Source organism: Hibiscus syriacus, unplaced genomic scaffold (assembly GCF_006381635.1).
Source record: "Hibiscus syriacus cultivar Baekdansim isolate YM2019G1 unplaced genomic scaffold, ASM638163v2 tig00110017_pilon, whole genome shotgun sequence".
NCBI lineage: Eukaryota > Viridiplantae > Streptophyta > Magnoliopsida > Malvales > Malvaceae > Hibiscus > Hibiscus syriacus.
In genome coordinates, this window is record NW_024062565.1 from 1,020,141 (window position 1) to 1,044,963 (window position 24,823).

General features: G+C 35.2%; 2 protein-coding genes across 2 annotated transcripts; both read right to left on the reverse strand.

Annotated features, from left to right (window-relative positions):
* Window positions 1-2,741: 2,741 nt before the first annotated feature.
* On the reverse strand, window positions 2,742-7,637 carry LOC120212900 (protein farnesyltransferase subunit beta-like). The gene is made up of 14 exons (XM_039211087.1): window positions 7,431-7,637; window positions 7,272-7,358; window positions 7,067-7,172; window positions 6,234-6,269; window positions 5,904-5,986; window positions 5,778-5,831; window positions 5,462-5,513; window positions 5,209-5,273; window positions 4,551-4,607; window positions 4,308-4,380; window positions 4,145-4,231; window positions 3,912-4,068; window positions 3,701-3,828; window positions 2,742-3,253 (listed from the first exon to the last, which is right to left on the reverse strand). The coding sequence occupies exons 1-14, from the start codon at window positions 7,544-7,546 to the stop codon at window positions 3,017-3,019; spliced, it is 1,338 nt and encodes a 445-aa protein (XP_039067018.1). The 5' UTR covers window positions 7,547-7,637; the 3' UTR covers window positions 2,742-3,016.
* A 2,822-nt stretch (window positions 7,638-10,459) lies between these two features.
* LOC120212899 (methyl-CpG-binding domain-containing protein 9-like) lies at window positions 10,460-23,561 on the reverse strand. The gene is made up of 10 exons (XM_039211086.1): window positions 23,028-23,561; window positions 20,703-21,417; window positions 19,466-20,560; window positions 18,643-19,335; window positions 17,691-17,996; window positions 16,641-16,979; window positions 15,852-15,950; window positions 14,702-15,133; window positions 11,566-13,791; window positions 10,460-11,184 (listed from the first exon to the last, which is right to left on the reverse strand). Exons 1-10 carry the CDS (start codon window positions 23,507-23,509, stop codon window positions 10,885-10,887), a joined length of 6,687 nt encoding a protein of 2,228 aa, XP_039067017.1. The 5' UTR covers window positions 23,510-23,561; the 3' UTR covers window positions 10,460-10,884.
* Window positions 23,562-24,823: the final 1,262 nt, after the last annotated feature.

Sequence of the window (24,823 nt, forward strand, 5' to 3'; positions counted from 1 at the left end):
TTAGATGCTATTAGACTATACTAAAATGATTATTTGTCACTAAAATTTTATCGAACTATTACAAAATAATCATTAATTTTTTTGAACTTATTATAATAATATAATGATTATTTTGTAATAATGTGATAAGTTTAATCATCACTTTATAATTTTTAAAAGTTTGATGATGAAAAATAATTATTTAAGAATAATTCAGTGATTTTTAATATATTTTATCCAATAAAAATTGTTTAGCCAATCTCTATATATTTTTTATTTTATAATTTGTGCTTTGATTAGATTTTGTAAGATTAGTCTATATGAGTGGGAGCAGTTGGAGAGTCTCAATCACTAGGGCTGCAAGGAGAATATGCTCTTTTGTGATAAGTTTAAAAATCGTCACTTTATAGTTTTTCAAAATATTGCATTTACTTTTTTCTTTTTACAAAATATTTAGGATTATTCCCACACGTATATATAGACTGTATATAAAGATTGTATAATTATATATTTATTTATTTATTTATACATGCATTGTATTTTATTTTTATTTTTAATTTTCTGACTGTTTGAGTTCTTCCACGAAAGCTGCTCCCAACTTGGTATTGGGAGCAGCCTACTATCCTACTTCCCCCTTATCCCGTTGTATATGAAAATAAAGTCTTTATTCCGTTGCATATGAAAATAAGGTCCTTACCCCATTACATATGAGAATAGGATTTTATTGTTGTTTTTACAAAATATTGCATCGGTGTTTTTATTTTTCAAAATATAGCAAAAGCTACAATAATTTTAAAGATTGATTGAAAGCATGGCGTCTTCACTATTTCAAGTAATTTTTTGAATTAAAAAATTGAAGGTTACACGAATTCTTGGCGTCTTCACTGTTCATGAATATTTTGGATTAAAAATTTTGGACCGTTCCCAATTAAATTTTTTTGAACCCCTTGCTTACCCGACGTCTTCACTGTTACCAGGTAGGGGGAAGCAGTGATGCAGCGTAGGAGAGAGGTGTTCTTCAGTTAACTGACTGAGCTGAATTATCTAAATTTCATTAATCGAAAATTTTTCTCATTAATTATTAATCGAATCGAATTAAGTTTGGTTAATCGAATTAATCGAAATTTATTAATAATATATAAATAATATATATTAAATATTTAATTTTTTTGGTTTATTCGGTTAAATTGGTCGGTTAATTAGGTAAAAACCTAGTTCGAACACCCCTAAAACTAAATAATATATATATAATATTAAATATTTAATAATTTCGATTAATTCGGTTAATTAATCGATTTCGAACTGAATTAATCGAAACTGAAATTTGAAAAAAACTATTAATAATTAACCGATTGAACCCAAAATTAACCAATCGAAATTTTGGTTCGATTGTTTAATTCGGTTTTAACCGAAAAGTGAACACCCCTATGGTAGGAGAGCAGTGATACAGGCGTAGGGGAGCGGTGATGCAGGCCGGGGTAGGCTTTTTTGTGTAATATAATTACATGCATTGCATGAATGTGAATGATCAGAATCTGGGTTTTTTTTCCAAAATTTTAATTGCTGTAATATTGTTTTGTTTTGTTTTTTTTCAAAATCATTGCATGCGATTTTGGGTGTAAATTTTTTCCCATTATATATAGGGTAGGTGATAACTAAAGTGAAGAGAAGAGAAAGGAGAGGAGAAGAAAATAAGGAAGAAAAAATCATATTCAATTTGAAGATATTTTTTTAATAGTTTTTTAATATGTTATTGTAGATGATTTTTGGTTTGTTGTTGATGTTTAAATCAATTAGTTAATTTATATTATTTTTAGATAAAATTGTTCTTGTTTTTTTAATTATTGGTATCTGATCTATTGACCGACTAATCCAGTTCGGGTACTATAGAGGCGATGGCAACCCTCCTAAGCCAGGATTCAAATCCCTCACCTTGCTTAAGGGACCTGAACTTGTTTAAATTAATGTTTAGATTAATTGTTGAAACCCCTGACCAGGATTCAAAAGTCAGGATTTAAACACCTGAACTTGTTTAAATTAATATTTAGATTAATTATTTTATGTCATTTTATTTTTATTATTATAAATATATGTTAATTATTACTAATATTCTATGAAAGTTGTTAGAAGGATGACATATCAAATTCCTCTGTTGAGATTACAAAATGCACACATCACTAGTCTTACGTCAATTATTATAAAATAAATAATGTAGTTTTATGTCTGACATGACCTTATTTGAGGTTTTTTGATAATTCATTGTAAGATATTGTAGAATCATTTCGACATTGAGGAATGAAGAATAATGAACCACACGATCTCATTATTTCATTCTTGGATATGGCAGAATTTTATTATGCCACATTTATTCGTGACTACAAACTAATCCCTGGATTGATTACTACATTAATTGAAAGGTGGAGATCGGAAACTCATACTTTTCATTTGCCATGCGGAGAATGCACCATTACTCTAGAAGACGTTGTTATGCAAATCAGGGTCTCAATAAATGGAAAACCATTGATTGGTCATATTGATCTCAATGCTCAGCAACTTTGCTTAAAATATCTTGAGAAGGTGTCAAATGAGAAAGATATAAAAGGTTTTCGTATAAAAATAACTTGATTGGAGAAAGAATTTCAGTCAATGCAATATTAAATAGATTAGAAAATTTGGAAAATTCAGTCAACATGTATCATAATATTAAATTATTTTGAAAATCATTTAAATTAATTTATTTTTTAACTTTCGGAAATTTCCAACATACATTTTACAGCAATGCTAAATTGAAGCCTATATTTATAGGAATTCAAATACAATTGCATTGCATCCATGATTTTGCTACACATAATCCAAAGTCCTGGTTCACCGGATTCTTTAGAACCCTAAACATCAGAGGAATCGATCTCGATGCCGATGCCAATGCCTCTGTTAATTTCTGGGTGTTCGGTAAAGCATTGGTCGACTTTCGATTACATGCTGTAAGTTGGTCAGAATCTATCATACATTCCGAACCCGCAAATCCCGGACAACATGCTTAGGACCCCGTGAAGAACTCATGTGCTTCCTGGTAGCGATCTAATACAACATTATAGAGGGGGTGGATTGGTTCCAGGAGATTCGAATACGGACCTAACACGGCACGAGGCAACGGCGGAGCATCCTCGTCTTCAGACCAGCTACGTTGACACACAGAAAGGCCGCTTAAACAGTAACATGTGTGGTAATGGTCTCTAGACTTACCGGGTTTGTCTCTCAGTCCACCATTCAGGTCCTGATTTCACAACAGCAAGTTGATTCCATGTCCAAGGACGTGAGTTTTGATAAATTAGAAAGGGGGAAAATATGCCATAAAGTCCTTCAATGAAGTTTCGGATTTAGTCCCTGCACTTGAAGAGTTAACATTAAATTTGTTTACTTTTTTAATCCAAAAATCATAGTCCAATCGTTGACAAAATTTTTACAAACTCAGTGTAAATATACCAACTTTGGAAGGAAATCATTACAAACAGGATATCATAACGCAATTTTTTTACAAAAATACTAACGATGTCGACGATTGGACTGGAATTTTTAAATGAAAAAAATAAGAGGATTTCAGTTTTACCTTTTTAAGTAAAGGGACTAAATCTCAAAGTTCTCCAAAATACAAGAACTAATGACATATTTTGACCACCACTTAGAAACCTTAATTGAATCAAATTATGTTTGAACAACGAACCTGTGAGCATAAAAGAATGTATTGCTGCAAGGCCAAGCTGTTAAAAAGAGGATCCACTTTTGCATGCCCCTTACTAGAATTATGACTGATATCGTCAACATTAACTCGGGACGAAGTATCATGGTGATCTGCCAAATATAGATGAATAAAAAACGATATTAAAATACAGATTTCATGAATTGCAAGGAATACAGGAAAAAGTGAAGCACACCTCCTTTCTCGGAATGGCTGCCACCTTGAGATAAATCCTTGTTCGAACTTTCTTCTGTAGCATCTGATGATGCGGTACTATCTTCTCCATCTCCCAATGGTATTGATCTTTCTCCTTTAGTAGAATTTAATCTTTTTATTAACGCAAATATTCCTCCCTGGTCAATTCCCTCGGTTATATTTATTTCAACTAGTTCAAAACCTGAATGAGATCTAATAAAAATAGAATGTCACCTGCCAGAAGGAGTAACAACCATCAACCAGTTTGTTAGTTCTTCCCTGAAATCCACCCTCTACTCCTTGTCGAAAAACCACCCAATCCTACACAGGAAAATGTTATCATTGTTTGTTTGAAGAAAGGTAATTAACTTAAGGAAATACAGTGACATGGTCTTACAATTAAGCTAGACAAATCCAGACGATTGACCTCATTGATTAGAATCATTGTAGCCAACCCACAAAAGGTGTACCTGACAAAGAAATTAACAGAACTTTAGGAGGTCTTCTCATACGGGAGACTGACAATTACAAAGCAACATGTAAAATGGTATCCATGAAGAAGTAAACAAAGAATCAAATTTCAAGGAAAGGTATGGAATTTATAATTTAAGAGAACAGGTGAGAAGAGAGCAGAACATACCCCCCATGAGCTTCAGAACCAGGTTCCCCGGAAATGCCACCTTCATAAGTCTGGCAACTTCAAAAGAAAGAAAAAAAAAACTACTTCAGTCACAAGGATTAGACAATAGGAATCAAGACACACAGCTCACATAAACATTAAGAATATGCATTCAAACAAAGGCCAATGCATTGCATGATATTATTTAATATATATGCAGAAGATAAAGTCCAGCGACAACATTGACGGTGTACTAATAGGGACACTAAGGGCTTTCTTTTTCTTTTTGGTACTTGAGGTTGTGAGGGATGGACCCCGTCACTGAAACAAAGAGTCCAACACTTTACAAACATAATAAAAATGCATCAAGGTTCTGTTCTCTCGGTGCATTCTTAAAGATTTTAAGACCACAACTCACTGATTCTTTCCCGACATGTTCAGATAAAACAGTGGTACTGGAGAACGAGGAATAGCTTCCAACCTTGAAGCACCTAAGATGAGGGTTTAACAATTTTTATGCACGCCACATCCAATAAATGCTCTTTATAGCAGCAAGAAAACTTAGAAAACAGACATGGATAACAATTAAACCTAAAACAAATTTAAGACGAAAAGTAGGGAATACAAATTAGCTGCCTTAAATAACTACCTCAAAGCAAAGTGAAAGCCAGATACTGACCTTAAGATGTAATTTCCAACATTTTGAACAAGTTCATCATCCAAAATATTCAGCAGACTTGCAACCTGGTCAAGAAAAGATGGCTGGCTTATCTCAAAGGCAGAATAACCTTGAAAACAGTGGCATATAATTTATAAACAGAAACTGATAACATATATGCAACCCAAACTGAACAATAGATATATGATAAATAGTGGATTTTCCCAAACAGAACAGTGATAATATTAAATTTTCAGCATCATTGCACACTTACTGAGATGGCTGTATAACATGCCCGAACATCAATTTCTCCACCATCATGCATTCTGCAAAAGAAATGATCAAGAATGCTTAAAATTGCAATCTAGACACTTGTTTTGAGGAAAAATATAGGAAAGAGTTGCATTTTCCTCATAGCAAGAACTTGATGTCATATACTTAAATGTAAGCAGATTCAACTATAAAGAACATATTAACCTCCAAATACAAAGTCATTCTTAGCAAAGCAACTTCAAAGAAAAAAGTAAATTACAAGAAATCTGTTAGAAGGTGGTTTCGAACTTGAGAAAAGATTCACAAATGTGTCTAACCTGAATCCCCCACTTGCATCTTTCATTTGCCGCATAAACGAGTATAGTTTTTCTCTGAAGGAAATTGTAAATTTCTGTTAAATAACTTTCAATAAAAACTTCAAATTCAATTGTTGAATAGACAACCTATTAATTGATGACAACGCTTTGTCACCACCCAAAGTAACAAGTGAATTGACTGCAGCATATGTTGTTGCAAGATGAGGCAGCTGGAAAAATAAATTAAAAATTTGATCAGTTTTCTCATATACAATCAAAATCGGTACAGCTTCAAAGGAAATAAGAGGAAACCCAAACAAAATAAAATAGAATGTTTCATATAAATAAGAATCAATCAAACATAGGTCACCACCATTTTGTTACTGTTAACATATAGGAAGATGGTAAGGTTAGAGTTTAACAATGATAATATCCCTTTCAATAAAAACACAATGATAATATCCTAAATTTACTTGCCTGTCCAGGTCCACCACCATAACCACCATTAGGATCCTGTCAGAAATAAGAACAAATATGCAAAGGAGTATCAGAAAATCATTCGGAAAAAAATGAAAAAAGATAGAAACTGAATGCAGATGGTGATCAAGCACCAAAGCTAGCTGGCTATGTTTTACTTAGACTCAGGTGTGAGTGTTGGATAATGTCATAACTCATACGGGTATTGCCTAAACGGGTATGGTCAAGTTATTTTTGGAGGACCACTATAGGTCATATTCTCATACCCATGTGTCAGAAATGAACGTAGGATATGGGTACTTTAAAAAATGAAGACTTGGAGCCACACCCCTAGGTCTGCTCAATGGGGCTCGAGCACAAAGCTCTAAGCTTGTAAAACATGGAGTAGAGAACAAGCACAAGGGCAAATCAATCAATGTACATAAGCACAAAACTTACCTTAAATAATGCATTTCTCCCCATTAAGGCGAGACCATATATCAAACCAAGAAAAGTACTATGCGGTACCATATCGAAATAGAAATAAATCAATGAAACCGTAACGCAGAATAAATGCAATCATCTACACTCTTGTAATACTAGCTTTACTCTTCCAACTAATAACGACAACATACTAAGCATATCCCAATTCATTGAGATCAGTCATGTGGATCATAGTGAATATCTGTGCCGTGTTCAAAGGCCATATCCTACTAACTCAGTAACATCAATCATTCTTCCAACCAAATTTTAAAAAAATTGCTAAAGTGATTATTTCACATAAAACGATGTTCCATTCGAATTGATATAATCGCATATATAGGTATAATTCAAAATTTCATAAACTTTACTACCTGACAACGGCTAAGAAAATCAATAGTATTATCTTCCAATTCAGGATCTACAAACTCGTCCGTTAAAGCAATCGAATGAAGTATCCAATAGCAAATCCAAGGGCGACTGCAAATTAAATGATCAATTTTTTTCAAGAAAAAAGAAGAAGAAAAGTGTTCTGATTTTAATTAATTAAAGCAGTGATTAAAAAATCTATTTTTTTACTTGGCATCTAATACGCAGAAAGACGGCCCGAGTTGTTTTAATCCATTCGTCAAGTACTCCACATGATTTTCTCGTTGAAGCTCCAACCTATCAAACCAAGTCGAATATAAACCCCAAATAAGACGAAATTTGCTAAACATAAGGGATTTAGGGATTTACATGAAGGATTGGGAACTGGGAGGCATGTCGTAGAACGTTTTGAATATGCTGAAGACCTGTTGCTCAACCAATATCTGATCGCGCTGAGTTACAGTTGGACTCGTGAACGATTCCATGGTTTGAAAATCGCCGCCGGTAAACAGTGGACTGAGAGACTGAGTTCGCAACTCGGATTCTTTGCAGAAAAGAAAAGGAAATAAAAATAAAAGAAGTGAGGAAATTTAACTGCCTGGTAACAGAAATAGGGTCATTATGTATTTGTTTTATATTTAAACTATCAATTTTGGCTAGTTTTAATTCGTTTTAGTATCTAAACTTTTAATTTTTTTAAAAAATATTTAAAGTTTAGTTTTTGTTTCATTTTAGTATCCCTATTCAAAATTTAAAAAAATTAAAAGTTTAGGCACTAAAACATACCAAAATTGATAGTTTTAATTTACAAAATTGATAGTTTTTGTTTCATTTTAGTAAAAGAATTAGTTTTTAACGGTGGGTATTAAAACAAAACCAAAACTAAACGTTAGGTATGATTTAAAAAAATTAAAAATTTAGGTATTAAAATGGACTAAAATTGATAGTTTAAGTACTAAATATATAGTTTACTCACATAAATAAGGTTGTTAGGGATTGTCATTTTATTCATATTTAACGAGTTTTAATCCGATCCAATTAATAAAAAAACATAAAACAAATATAATATAGAGAATCTTTTATAAAAACTAATTCTAAAATATAAATACATATCAAAACTAAAATTTAAATCAAATACATATACAATAAATATTCAAAATAAAATAAAAGCTTATATATCTTTTAACTTTTTATTTTATATGATCATATTATTTTGTAATAATTATAAAGAAATGAAACCACAATAAAGAAACAAAAGAAATAGAAATAGATTTAAACTAATTCAATTATGCAAAAAAAAAATCATTTTAAAATAGCTCCATTATTACACCTTATAAAATTATATTAAATTCTTTCACCTGATAAAATTATAAACATTTAATATATTGAATATTAAGAATGTAAAATAAATAATTTTAATTACATAAGCTTAATAATATTTTATTAAATCAAAATAGTTATATATTATTGTTGTATATAATTTTAAGTAAAAACGATTTAAAAAATGAGAGTGGTCTATATGAAAAGAACTCATTATTTCAAAGATAATCTTGTTCAAAACACCAAGAATTGTTAAATACTCGAGAATTTGAAGGAAACAACTAGGGATGGGAAAAGTCAAATTAGGGTCAAGTTTTTTATAACCCGACTCTACCCGAAAATATGTATTCTCTACTCAAATCCTATCCGGTCAAAAAAATTTATATCCTTCATCTAACCTAGACCGAAAAATATACCCTCCACCCGACTTCGACCTGACCCAAAATTTTAAAATATAAATATAATCCGATTTGACCCATCCAGTATAAAATAAGGACTAAATTAAAAGCAAAATATTTTTTAAGAAATTATACTATTATCCTTAGATCGAATCGAAAAACTTTTACCCTCCACCCAAGCCCAACCCGATCCAACCTCACCCCTTCAAAAATTTGACCCGACCCTGCCCGATTCAATTTCTTTAAAAAAAAATCTGATTCTATCGAATCAAGTCGGAACCGTCATATTCAACTTAAATTATCATCCCTAGAAATATCATCCATACCATCTTAACAAAAAAAAAATGTTACCATTAGTAATAAATTTTGGTGCTGTTAGAGAAAAATGATGACAAACAAAACACGAGAATGCAACTATGAAACAGATTATTTCTCTAATAATAATCCTTTTCAGCAAATCAAACGAAAAGAGAAAATAGCTGACACCTTTTGGATTGGATCCCACCACAATATGTTTCGTGGGTTGTTGTTACGACGGATGGGCATGAGTTGTTCCAGATTGAGTTTTGAATGGATTTGATCCTATCCGAAAATAAACCTTCATCCGAAACCCATCCCTATATGTCACCCACAATAATGGATGATTTGTCTGTATCGTAATAACACAGGTTATTAACCATGTGAATCACAAGCATTTGAAGAAGAAAACTTGTAGAATATGATTTCTAAGTTGTTTAAACATCAATTAGAAAACTATTGGTTGTTGCAGTAACGGGTGGCTTGACGATGCCGACTGCTTCAGATAGCGCCCTCGATCCGTTTTGAATCTACAAGATCAAACAGATATAGATATAGATCAAGGTGAAACGGGGAAATCACATTCTACATTGCTCAGAGTAATGAAACACCACAGACCTCTATGAATATCATGTTATCGTGCTTATCAGCTCCGAATCCGAAAAGGGGGAGTATTGAAATTTACCCCACAGATGCATTAGCAACCCTTAAAATTAGGTTTGAAGGCCGAATTATACCAGACGAAACCCAGCAGAAACAACCAAATACCCCGTCCCTTCTTTAACCCCAAAAAGCAGCGAAGAACGAAAGAGCTAAGAGGAACAAAAAGGAAGATGTTAACTAGGATAGTAGCGGAGGTTACATCAATTGAAGTTCAAATTATTTTAAGTTTGAACAAAATGAAACAGGGTGGAACCTGAAATTACCTGTCTCTGTGCTCCAAGGTGGACTATCAATGTTTCCTACAAGTATTTAACTCCATGATCCACCGATGTTCCTACACGGAAAAGGCTATGAAAGCGGCTTTCATAACACAAACCTTATTTCAGGGTGTTTAGCAAGCAGATAAGGCATCAAAATTCGATGGAAACAGTTGGCCAATAATGTACAGCTTTTAGAAGTACGATATGATGATCGGGGCAATATGCAAATAGCACCAACGGCTGTCAACCAGAAACTGTGCCAGCTTTATAAAGCTCAAAACATATAAGAACAAACTGGACATAGAAAGAAAAGGCGTGAACATTTCATTCTTCAAAGGAACTCTGGTGCATGGAATACCAGATAAAAATAACAAAAGGGTAACAGAGAGCAAGAAAGAGAGAGATGTATAAAAAAATGAAATGTCGTCTACACCTGCTCTACTTCAACCATTTTTTTTCTTTATACACTAATTCATGTTGTAAAAGTATATAATCTCTCTTTCTCCCATATTGCCCTTCTGCTTTCCAAGAAAGAAGCCGGAAAGATGCATCAGAAATCAGTCCAAAATTGGATGCATATTCTCACTTGTCAATTGGTCCTCTGGAACTTCCAGCACCATAGGCACTTCCATGAATTCGGGTTCCGAATCAAAGCATCCAAGTTAGCATGTTAGACTTATCAATATATACATGGGGCGTTGACACCAGAAAACTAAGGTCCAGACAGTCGGATCAAACCTGAACCAACACAACCCAACATTTGGGTTCTGATTCTAGGACTGATATCTTTGTTGACGTATTCTTGCTACCAGTTTCCCTTGCCACAGGGATCATGTTTAATTGAAATAAGATCTTTTCGGATTTGAAACTCCCATTCCAAAAAGATCAGCCTTCTGGTTCCTTCCTTTTCTTACCAGTCTTCCGGCTCACTTTGGACTTCTCTGGCAAATCCGAGTTGGAGAGCAGCTTTGGACCTGGGATGCTGCTGGGCTTCAAATGGTCAATTAAAAGGAACTCGGATGACTTTTCATAAACAATAATGGCATCAAGGGAGTATATACGTAGGGCAAGAGAAGACATGGTGGAAACTTTTGCAGCTGCAGATAGAGATGACCAATACCACCACTCGTTCCTCAAGTACTCAGTCTTAATCATGTCCTCAAATGCAATTGTTGCTTGGACCATCTGAAAAGACGAGAATATTATATCCGATTCTACCAAATAGAAGTTAAGAAATGAAACAGAATTTCAAAGCAAAAGACTAATCTAAGGAACTATTTATTCAGGACATGCATCGTGAAATTAATGGGCCACGACTAGATTATCTAGAAATAGCAAAATGAAAATGTCAATTGAGAGAAAACTAACATTACATCAGATAAAAGCTAATCACAACCTGCAGTAAGCAAGCCCAATCAAATACAAGATGCTCCATGGGAATCATGAAAGAATTAGTTAGTGCTCATACTTTAAGATACGCAAAATGAGGCCAGTGATGATGAATTATATTTACAATTTACAAAAATAATAATTGGTATAAGAAAACCCACAGGGGTTGAGACAAACCTCATATATTGTTTCTGCCGACTTAACAAATGAACGCCAAGCCCATCTCCTTTCCATGCATGCCTTTGACGGTCTCAAAGCTTCTTCAGAGAGTGCAGCATCCATATCAAGTAAATTTATCTTTAGTTGCCGCAAAAGCTGTGAAATCTTACCAACTACGGGCCTTAACGAAGATTGGGGAACCACACAGCAGCGACCTTTACCCAGTTCAGGAGAATACTTACCTGCAAGAGAGATTCTATCCCTTTGTTCCGAACATCTCAAAGCTGGTCTTCTGTTTTTTTGCGCTTTAATATCATTTGCAGCAGACCTTTTGAAAGAACCGTCAGAAAAGCCTTCTTTGACTCCATTGCCCACACTCCAGTTTCCTAGTGATAAACCAGGCCTCTTAGCAGCCTTCACCTCATCCCCTAAACCCTCTATTTCTTGGTGTGGAAGAACAATCAATAGGGAAGGGTCACCAACAAAATGTGGAACAGATGAGACAAATGACGGAACCCCATCTGAACTGATAAGACCAATTTCCTGCACCAATTCTTTATTAGAATCTCTAGTCACAAATTTGGTACTGATCTCTTCAAAGTCATAAGGGCAAACTACTCCATCAGTTTGAAATTTGGTCAACCTTGAACTCATCTCCGAATGCCCACCTTTGGAATTTTCATCAATTTCCATGTCAACAGTACAACCTACCCGGTTAGCATCAGATTTCATATCCCCTTTTCCTTTTACAGAATCACTGACTGACTTACCCTTGTCATTAGCAGGAGGGTCCAGAGTGCATTTGCCATCATTATGATCTTTGAAATCAACATCAGTTAAAAATGTTTTGTGGCAGGAGATGCAATGATTTCTGGAGGGCCAAACAGGCTCCAAGCATTTACACCTGTACACTTTATCTTCAATAATCACTTCTGCTTTTTTTCCATGCTTCTTCACAGATTCAGTTATTTCTGACTCAAGACAGGGACCATACTTCTTCTCCAGCGACATTGCAGCCTTGGTAACAAGAAAACTAGGAACCGAAGCTTTATCAGAAATATTAGACAATGAAAATGCGGCTTGGCACTCATCTTGAACTTCTTTTCTCATTTTTTGGTAATTCTGGAATTTTAGCTTTTGGCAAATAGCCTCTTTCAGCTCTTTTTCTTTTGGGTCATTATCATTCAACCAATTAATGAGTCTTTCAATCTCTGGATCTGACTGATATGTAACCCATGATGGACCAACCGAAATTGCATCTTTAGCATTATACACAAATGGACAGGATGCCTTTGAACCCTGTGCTTTAATACTAGTATCTCTAGTGGCAGAGGTAAAATTCAAGTTAACCGAAGTGCTGTGCCTCTGTGCCTCATTGCCCAGAAAATTTCTCCTCTTATGCAATACCAAACTTCCATCAACAATAATTTGAGGATATCCACCTGGCATGGCTGAAATCCAGTACAGTCTGCCAGAAGAATCACTTCCCAAAAACTCCTTCCGAATAGATAACTTTATAAGTTGTGATTCCAAGCTTGTAATTAAGTCCTGCTGATGTTTAATATCGCTCTTGATAGTGTTCAGCTCAAGATGGTGAGATTGTGACTCGTTCTCAGCAACAGAGGAAACTTGCTTTGCAGCATGCAGGCTTGTCGCATCAGATGAATGGCACTGTCCATTACAATCTGAAGGAGATGATGGAGAAACCAAATCCGTTCCCTTAGACTCTTCCAACTTACCATGGAAATCTGTTTCTTTCCTTGAGTCATCAATTTCTTGGGCCAAAGGATTTGATACAGGCAACTCACTTGTTCTAGAGGATTTATCACTTTTTTCAGACAATACTTCGCTCACATCCACAATGGCTTGTTCACCCTTTAACCGAGCCTCGGTATCCATTGGATTGACGCATTGACCGTTACTGGTAAAACTTTTCTCCATATGAGTACCGGATTCATATTTATTTGAACCATTAAGGTCAGCACCACCCTCCTCACTAGCTGATGGAAGCCGATCACCACCATCCGTTACACCATCTCCATTTGCATTAATCACGCTTGTATCAAATTTTGCAGCTCTGGCAGCAACGAAGTCTTCCTTAGATTTAAGATTTTTCCATTCTGCATACGCAGTACGTAATTTCTGATGCAACTCAAATGTTGTTTCAGCACAACGTTCAAGATGTTGACGGATAAGTGCAGAGTTAAGTAATTCATCACACAAAAACTTGAGCAAGAAGGTTCTCTGCACCAGAATATAAATGTCTTTAATTTATGAAATAAACAGAGAGCTCAAGACCAGTGTGCATAATTTGAAAGAACCAAAAACTTATGTTGGCATATGACATCCTCCTTTCCTACATCATTGAAGCCATTTGCCATCAATACAATGACCTTTAGTTATAAAAGACAGAAAAATGTAAATTAATTAACCAGAGAATCATTTCTGAAAGAACCATTTTGTTTATGACATAGCAATTCTTAACCCTCAAACAATAAAAGACACAATCAATTGCTCGCCATCAATTTCTTTTTGTTGCCGAAGCATCTTCCCATATTCACATGATAACAATTTCCTTTTCCTATACTCTATTTCACCTATAAAAAATTATGGCTGACATTAACATGATCTAGTAAGGAGATGCAAGGATTTGATGTTATTAATACATAAATGCACAAAAGTAACTTCTTTCACTAAGGAACAGAACTAAAAGATACAAATAGTAGTGAAATGCAGGATATGATGGCAGTTTTAAGTCAATTCCAAGCCTAAACAAAAGTAGGGGCCAAATTCCAAGTAACAGACCAAGAAAAAGAAGACGAAAGCATGCATCATGAGTTTACACTAACAATGCAATGATAAATGTCATTGATAAGTGATTTCAGAGGGTGCAAGGAATGCAATATATCACCAATTCACCATTACAACAATTATATCTAAACTAACCACCATAAATGCATTTCCATTCAAGATATGTACAACTAGCAAGAATACGATAGCTGTTCTTTTATCATGAATTATAGCAAAAGAAAAACAATACAGTAAACAGAATCAAAAGAATCAACACAACATTTTCACATGCAATACTAAGAAAGAAAGGTTAACCAAAGAACACGACAAAAATATGCATACCAAGCAAAGTTCATAGACAAACCTCGTCCACACTAAGCTGCCAGTACTCTTTTTCTTCCATCATAGCTGCTAAATGTGCAAGTGCTTCCAAGTAACCACGGGTAACCTCTCCTTGATACTTTTTACTTCTCCTTCGGATGATAACATGCGAAGGTTGCAATGCATCTTGAACCATACGCATGCCAACACAGGCAGGGCAATACCAGTTCCCTTCAGGAATCCTTGCCAGTGGAGGATTCAAGCAATATGTATGATACTCAGCATCACAAGTGTCGCACAAAAGAACACTATCATCATCTTTGTCAATACCACATACTTTGCAAACGCCCTCGTCCCAAGGCGCTTTAGGGATATCACTTGTTGAAACAAGTATGTTATTTATTTCCTTCTTCGTCTCAGCATTCAAGCAATCCAATTTAGCATATTCTGCAAATTTCTGAACTAGGACAAGTACCTACAACAATAAATAATTAATATACCACCAAAACTGGGTCGAGATGCAAAACAAGCAAAATGAATGGAGGAATGGGCACAAAGAACTAGAATACATGGAAAATCATTTATAATTGATTTCAGGCACCAAATGGCAGTTGTTAACTAACTCATGAAGTAAACGAACAAGAATACTTCAAATCTTCATTTGTTTTAAGAATATAGATGATGATAAATTTAGCGATAATTCTTCAAGATCATGTCCTACTAGGTATCAAATTCCTGAACACCTGGTTTGAACAACCCTTTTATGCAAGTCAGACAAAACATGAGAATACAACCACAGAGCACAATGTCTCTGGACCATACTCATTTGAATGGAACTGTTAGTGTAACTGACAGACATCCCAATCATATGTTTATTGTGCTAATATGAGCATAATCTTATTGCCAGCCTTCAAAATTAAGAATAATATGTTTGACATAGTTTTATCTTATACATGTGAGTAAATTGGAAGAAGGATTTACTTTTAAGTTCAATTTAAAAGGATCTCACTAAGAACACAATGTTAATCCACAAAAATGAAGAAAATAATGGTACACCATCATCATTTATAAAAGTTTCATCTGTGAGTGGTGCATAAGTCATAGTAAAAAAAATTAGGCACTTACTGACCAATTAATCATAAAAGAAATTTACTTCAAAAGAAATAGTATGAAAAAGAAAGGAACTAACGAACCTCTTCTTCATACAAGGACTCAAAGTTTTGGGATAGAGACTCAACCGAGTCAACTAAATCAGGCTGATCGGTAAAAGCAGAACGAACATCACTCCATAACTGCCAAGCAAAAGAAACAGCAATCAGTTGGAGTATTACATCTGCACAGTACAAAACTGAGAAAGGCAGCCAATATCTAAAGATGTACATAACACCTGGATTAAAAGTTCAGAAGAAATATGCTGAAACCAAGAGAACCACAAGGATAATCTTAGTGATAAAGCCCCCCCCCCCGCAACAAAACAAAAAAAAAACAGATAACAGCAACAACAGTGGCATGCATCAAAGCATTGAAACTATGACTCAAGCAAAATTAAGGCTTACAATCAAAAGAAAAGACAAACCAGGCACAAGAGCAAGCAACTACAGTCCACAGCATTGTGAAAACAATAGTTAAGCGTCCTAAATTCCTAAGGTTTATACTTCATTCCCAACATATAAACCCATGGGAAAATGCAGAAAATAAACTCAAAAGCCACAGTTAAGAGATTTTCACTCATGCAAATATATTTAACCTATATTCATTCATGCACAAAAGTCTAAAACCTTCAATCTTTGACTAATCATAGCATCATAAAATGCTGCTGAATAAACAAGTGACATAGGATCTATCAAAAGAAAAAGTCAGAAGGAAAAAGGAAAGCTATTTGCATCAAAAACCGTGCAAGGTCAACTCAGAAGAAACAAAAGATTTGGAGAAGTAACAACAGAAAAAAATGAAGCAATAAGGGATAAATAAAACACACAGACCTCACGAACATCCTCAAGAAAAGTTTCATGTGATCCACCATAGGCTCCGACTGCCAATCTCAAATCAATAGTCCTAAAATCTAGAGGACGGGACACCATGGCAGGAGGTCCAAGGAGCCCCTCATCATCATTATCACTGGAATTCATTAGCTTTCTTCCCAACAAGTTGCAGAAGACCTTTGAATCATCAGCAGCAGCAGCACGACGTAATATGATGCGACATTGTTTCATGATAACATCAGATACAGTTAAGACAATCTTTTTTTTACTAGTTTCTTTGTCAGATTTTTGTGTCGAACATTCATTCTGAACATCTGCTAGCACCGAAAGAACAGCTTTCTGTGTTCAATGAAAAAATAGAGTTCTTCAGAAACATGTTTGCTACTACATATAGCAAACTCTAAAAGAAAGAACAAGTAGAAAAGGGAAACACGACAAGTATAATATAGAAAGACAAAAAATTTAACAATCAATTCAAAGAGAGAACGTGTAAGCTCAAAGATTGTGTGATTTCTTTTTTTAGCATTCCATAACACTCAACCTCAACACTAACAATACTTCTACTTAAATTTCATTCACTTCTAATGAAAACCGAAATACACAATAAAATAGATAGACAAATGAAGAGATTTAAGGGTATGTCAGAGGTATTTATCACTCCCTTTATTCTAACTAAAGCTTTATCCAACTGAGGAGAAAGTTCCCCTTCCCTTCCTTTCTTTACTTTCCCTTCCCTCCCCTTGATCCAAACAAGGTGAAAGTTCATTATATTTGAAAGTGCAGGGATAAAGAGCAGGTTAGAACAGTCAAAACTCAAAATATGAAATTCCTAAGATATAAAGGCACAAAACATTGCAGTACAACACAATCAATAAATATGGCACAGACTCCTGCTGTCCTGCACCAGAAAAGCTTATATATATAAACCACATAAAAATGTGAAGTGGTCTGTTCTGTCTCCACTCTCCAGCAGCATTTAGGCCTATGTAACCAACCCAACCCAACCCACACGATACAACTGGCTTTCAATAAAAATGCAAAGAGCTTTACCTTTGTTGGTCCTGATGCATTGCCCTTATAAACTTCCTTACTGATTGAATGTCGCAATTTTTCCCTGGCCCACTCTGGAGGATCTTTTTCCAAAGCTTCATAAACACACTTCCTGATTCTGGTTCCAACATTTGTTGGCAGCTTTTTGACGGGTTCCAGCAACTTTGCCCACTCTGGAATATCACCACCATTAACAAAGTTCTTTTCACAAGCAACATTTTGACCAGCCCCTTCATCTTCTACAGTCAGAACATCACTTTGTCTGTTCAAAGAACCAAAAATTTTCTTTGTAGCCTCTGCAAGCAACTGAAGTTCAAAACAGTTAATCGATAGTTAAAGAAATTATCTTTTCTGAACCCATGAATGCAATGATCAGTACAAAACATAAAATTAACTAGAACCAAGAACTAATTTCCTGCATACACCTCCACCAACAAATTAAGCTTCAACACATCTATATTAATTGGTCATATATGCTCAAGGGGTAAAAACACTTGAACATTAAAACAAAAGCTGCACCACAGAAGCAAACACCAAGAAAAGTGCTAAGATGAACATATACAACAATTCCTTATGAAAGCTTTTCTAAACTTTTTTTCACCATTTTGAGTCAACAAAATTATCATATTCTGAACCCATGAATGCAGTGATCAGTACGAGACACAAAATTAACTAGAACCAAGAACTAATTCCCTGCATACACTTCCACCAGTGAATAGGATTCAACACATCTATATTATTTGATCATATATGCTCAAGGGGCAAAAACACTTGAATATTTAAACAAAAGCTGCACCACAGAAGCAAAAGCCCAGAAAAGTGAGAAGATGCAGACATACGACATTTCCTTATGAAAGATTTTCTAAACTTTAAAATATTTTCACCATTTTGACTCAGCAATATCCCTAAAATAAGGGTTTATAGAAAAAATAATAACTATAACCAAACTTACAAGTGCATCTGCTTCCATCCCAGCCACCCCAGTAAGTGAACCGCAAAGCACCCCACCATCACCTTGTAAGCAACGAAACACTTTAGCACTCTCACGGGCAGTGATCTCTGCTGAGTCGAGATTTCCATCCATAGATAAGAAAGACAGCATGTATCTTCTAGCTAACTCAGGCCAGGTCAATTCATTAATTGGGAGCACACTGAGCTTAACCTTTTTGGAAGGAGCTGTACTATCTAAATCTTTCTTCCTCCCCCTTTTAGATTTGGACTCACCAGAATCAAAATTTGGATCAACAAGTGCAGCAACCTTTGATTGCAGCTCACTTATTAACACCGCTAGCAGTGAACTGTGAACCTTTGTCAATGCCATACCAAAGCATCTTCTGTAGCTAAGAGGTGCAAGCCTAGCCTGGTCAGCTTCCATCATTTCTCCTGTTTCCATCTGTATAAATGGATGTGGGTTTTCAGTAGAATTTGCCATACAGGAATCACCACTTGGTGATACATTTTTTTCATACATACTGTCAATTCTGGATAAACTCAGGACATCAGTTCCTTGGTTTTCACAGCCAAATTTATGAAAGAAATTTGAGTGATTAGACCAGGGATTTATAAGCTCCTGTTCGAGTTCATTCGCTAAAAAAATTTCCTGCAAACCCATTACTTCACCAAAGCGCCATAATAACTCCCACACCTGAGTATATAAGCACAAAAAGTATAATTAAGATCCTCATATACAGATTGAAAAAAAGAAAGATCACATACAAGAAATTCTACTCTAAATAGAATATATATTGATTTCCTCAACAAACAAACATGAATACCTGATGAAAGTCACCAAAAAGTTCAGGGGGGAGTCTCAAGCTCAATGGCTTTCCTGCAGGAAGACCATGATCATCAACCAACCGAGGCTTTTTAGACTTTCGAAATAAACCATCCAATCCTTCTTCTCCATCACATTCAAGACCGTCTGGTGTTTTAATTTTCAGGTGACCATTTCTGATTGTTAAGGATCCTGAATAAGAACTTCTTTTCCTCAAAGATTCATATCGGGAACAGGCCTCGACACCAGGAAGCTCTTCGATGATTTCTTGTACAAATTCTGCATCCAGACCAAATCTGCCCTGCTCCAGCCATTTTGTCAGCTCCTCAGTCCAAGTCTCCAGCTCATTAGCCCGATACTCAAAAGGAAGGGAGAGAGAGACTGGGAAGCCACAAAATTTAGCTAATGGAATAAGTGTCTCTTTATACTTTCCATCCATCATATCCCAGTATGATGACCCAATTTCCTTTCCAGCATGCTTACAGGAAAACTTCAGAGCACCTTTTCTTTTACTTATCTCAGAGCAGGCATCAATAAATTTCTGAGATATTATTCTCCATGCATCAGAAAATGAATGATCTTCCACTGAAATTTCACCAATTTCATCTATTAACTTATCTCCCGATTTTTCACACATTAAACCTGCTTCATGTTGGGATTCATCGATGCGCTGAACAATGTATGTTTCCTTCAAACTACTTTTCAAACAAGTCAAGATATCATTTTCTATAGGTGGGCAAGGATCTGTAAGGATCCTTTGAATACTGTCATCATCGTCGAACTCCTTGTTATTAAAATAACTAGCATAACCTTCATTATTATGACTAGAAGTTTGTTCAATTTTGGGCAAAAAAAGGACAGTTGACCCAATTGGAAGGGGCAATGCAGAGCACGAACACCTTCTGATCTTGAAAATAGGTCCAGAATCACCACCATCTAAAACTTCACATGTAAAAAGGGACCCAGTGATCTTATCGTGCCAACAAGACTTGTAACCTATAGGAAATATCAAACTAGCATCATGATATGAAGGTCTTGTGTCGACAACCCCCAGAGTAAGAACAAAAAAATCTTCAAACTGCACAGGAAGCCCATCCTGTAGGGATATAAAGAAGAAGAAGAAAATCAGTACACTCGATCTAGAACACTTAGATTTCACAAACACAACATGACAATCTGAAAGAAAAGATATGAGCCACATACAAATAAGAATAAATAAAATTAACAAGTCTCCTTACATTAATTTGTTCAGATCCAGAGATACTCTTATCATCTTGCATTGCTTCAGTAATTTTCATAATGCAAGATTTATTGACATGCTTTTCCAAAATTTGACCATCACATGGAAATTCCTTATAATATCCATTAATCAAACTTCCCTTATTTTCAGGAAATCCACCAGAAATTTTAAACCTAGTTGACTTCCTTTTTCTTGGCAGATGCAATCTTTCCCGATGAGAACCCCCCTCATGTTTTATTTCAGCATCCATAGGGTTGTAGCTCGACACCAACCCAAGATAAGAAGCAACCTCAGCCACTGAGCCAAATGTTTTCCCATCAGGAGCACAATAAACTGCATATAGATCACAGCCACTCATTGAATGTTTTAGTTCCACTCGCCAACCTTCCTCCAGGACCCCATGTCTTTCTGAAACAAATTCTCTAAGAGCCTGCAAAAATACGTCACTCGGATTCCGAGTTGGAAATCTAATGGCTGTATTATTACTATTCCTCAGCATCCTAAGTGGAGAATCCAAATCTATATCATCAAAACTTCTATCTCTAGTTTGCATACGATGCATTATATCTTCAAAACCCATTTTAACTGCATGTGTCACAATCCTAGGAGCTTTTTGAGAGCCAAATCCATTATCCGAAAACAAGGAATTCATATATGTCAAGGGGGCGCCTAACCCCTTGCCAACAAAAGAATTGTCACCACGCATGTGCTGTCTGGAACCAAGACGTATGTTAACCAGCGATCATATATAAAAACTTAAAATTTAATAGATCTTGAAAAATTAAAATAAATAAATAATGTTACACAGACAAGGTGAATCAAAGAAGAAAAAAAGTACCAAACTCATGAAAGAATAGGAACTGCATAATAGCAGATAAATGAGCAGGAGACAAACACTGATGTTGGAAACAGTTAGTCGTCCATTTAGTGTTCGAGTGTCCTCAATCATCTATTACATGAGAACTAGTACATGTGACTTCCTAAGGAGCAAAGAGCATAATAACACTTTCACATGAACGCATAGTATATGAAGTATGAACCAAGAAACAATCTACTAGAAATGAAAAGGCATATTAAGGAAGTTAGCACCATTATAACAGTTCTTGAATAAATGGGTTAAAGACTATTGAGCATCAATATCATTGAGAGAATATAAATGTGATACAGGCTGTGAAGTTGGCAGCACTAGATCACCTCAGGAAGAAACAGAGAAAGACAACAAGGACACAATTTCAAGGAATAAACAGATAAGGTAAAGGCAACTGGGACACCATGTCAAGGAAAAAAACACTAATTGCAGTAGAATGCTGCGACAAGCTTGGATTATATAGAACTTCATATGCAAGAAGGCTTTGAATGAAAGAGAAAATATTATCTTTTGGTAACACTTTTTAAGTTCCAACCGTGTGAACTAAAACTGCATGAAGAATTTATGGCATCGGCTAACAAGGCAATTCCAACATGGTCACTAACCTAAAGCTACAACAATATGGCATAAATGATACATCTTTGCATGATCAAAATCAACTAAATAGAGAGCAGCATAACTCTTCACATGCCAAAACAGCAACTTAAAATTGAATGGAAAACAATATTTAAACAAGGAACAAAAAATGATAACATAACAGCAGTAGTGCAGTACCACAGTTTTGAGGGCAATGACAACTAATTCAACTTCAATTCCTAGAATTTTCAATTCATGAAAGAGGACTAGTCCTCTTAAATCATTAGTTAAAATACAAAATAACTATATTCTCCATCCGTGATCAGGCATTGGCTAGTAATCTTTCGAGATTTCAGGAAAAATTCATTAGTAAAATAGTAGTAAAATCAAATTTCAGGAAAAAGTCACAAGCAACCAAAAGGCTGAAAACAGTGGTAAAATCTACAACATCCAACCAGTTCAACTACATTAACTGATCAGCTTCAAAACTATCAAGTACCATCAAAATATGTATGATGAGAATCATGCACACAACCTGCCTAAACATCCTCACATACACTACATCATGAATGCAAAAAATCTTCCGGTCAAATGCAATTCATTTCAACTAACCCTCATCATATTCAACCAATTAGCTCAGATTTGCTTTTTAAAAAATGACTAACAAACTTAACCCAGCTACAAATTAAACATATTTGAACTATTAAATCAAGCAATCCAATATCTAACATCCCCAAGAACAGCATTTCAATTATACTACACTCCTAAGTCATAACTACACAGTTAGCATTAATGCGGGATAAAAGGACTTACGAAGCGTCAATTAAAAACTAAAAAGCCAAAACTCACGTTCTAAATATATTAAGATTTAAGTTTTACCTCGTTAACTCCTGCATCTCATCGCCTTCCCCGTCCCCATCGCTCGGCGGGGAAGCATTGATATCAAGAACACGTTTCTTGGCCTTAAACCCAAGCGGCCACCGCTTACTCCTTACTCCGCGGCCAACGCACACTCCGCAAACCCACTCCTCCCCGGCGGAAAACGAACCGGAAGCCCCGGAGCATGCAAGATGAAACCCTCGCTCACAGCCGTCACAAACCACAACTCTTCCTCCTCCGGCCATCGCTTCCGGCAACCCACACGCACCACACTGCTCCCTCTCGTTCCCAATGGGGACACCGGCGGGCTCACCTAGAGCCGGGTCGGGATTCTCGTGTATAGCCCGAACTACGGAGAACGAATCGGGTTCGGCGGATTCGGGTAGGGTTTCGGTGAATGAAGAAGAAGGGATCTCGTTTAGATCGATGCCGAGAGGTGAACGAGTATCGGGCTTTGAATCGTTCGAATCGGTTAGTTCCATTTTTGGGGTTTTCTTTTATCCGAGTCGGGGTTTTTTTAAGAACAAATACATTTCTTCTTCATTTTTTTCGCCTAATGAAGGGAAAGTTGATATATATATATATATTAGGATAGGGGGAAAATACGGTACTCGCTCTATCAGAGTGACACGTGGAATGTGGGTCTAAAGGGGTTTTTTTGTTAAGGAAGAAGAGGTGGATTTGGTTTGGGGTACTTGTATGGTCCCAAGTCAAATAGTTTTTAGTTTAGTTACTTTCTTTTTGGTTTAATTATAAAATAAGTGTCTAAACTATATCATTTTTTTAAATAGGTGTCTAAACTTTTTTTAATCATACATGTGCCTAACGTTATGAACGTTACCACTTTAGGTTCCTGGGTAATAAATGTCATTAATTTTCTCCATTAAGTGACACATGCCATGTTCTAGTCATAGTTGTCGTTGATTGGTCGTCGGGATCGCATGAGATCGTGATTTTCACCTTAGGTTCAGCGGGGTACAAGAGTCGATTGGTAGCGATTCACAGGGTTATTGATTGTCGGGGGATGGTGAAGTCGGGTGGACCTTCTTCGAAAGAAAAAGGCGACAGTCGACGTGAGTTTAGGATTTTAAATGAGGATTTTCAAAGTTTTTAGACTATTTTGAATTTTTTTTAAATATATATATAATTTTAAATAAAGTTTTAAAATTTTTAGAATGTTACATGTGTCCTTTAACGACATGTACGGTCCGGACATGTAACACCCTTAACTCGTATTCCTACCTGAATACAAGTTAAGAATGTATGCTTTTTTGTATAACAGTTACATATCGAAAACAGTAAAAATTATGTTTCTTTTAAAATTTCCAAATTTAACCATTTAAACTTAGACTATTTAATCACATAAAATCATAAAGTAATATTTTAATTTCCACTTTACATTTGATCTCGCATAGTAACTGAGCTATTTAATATTATTTCATATCATAATATAAAACTGTCTAATTTAAAACTTAACCGATTAATCTTTATAATACAATATTTTACTACTCTCATATATACCCATTTAGTATCTTATCATATTTTCACCTTTCTTTATTTCTTATACTATATCATTTCTCGTTTGAGCACAATTTCTATAATTTTCTTTTTACAACACTATACAAAAAATATATGTAACACCTATAATCAGATTTATTCTAAAACATGTTTATTTGGTTATTGTCTATCACCACACCACCTCTCACTGACAACAATTTTTATTATATTATCTTCATTACATATATACATATATCATTCGTATATAAATTCAAACCAATATAATTCATAGTCTATAA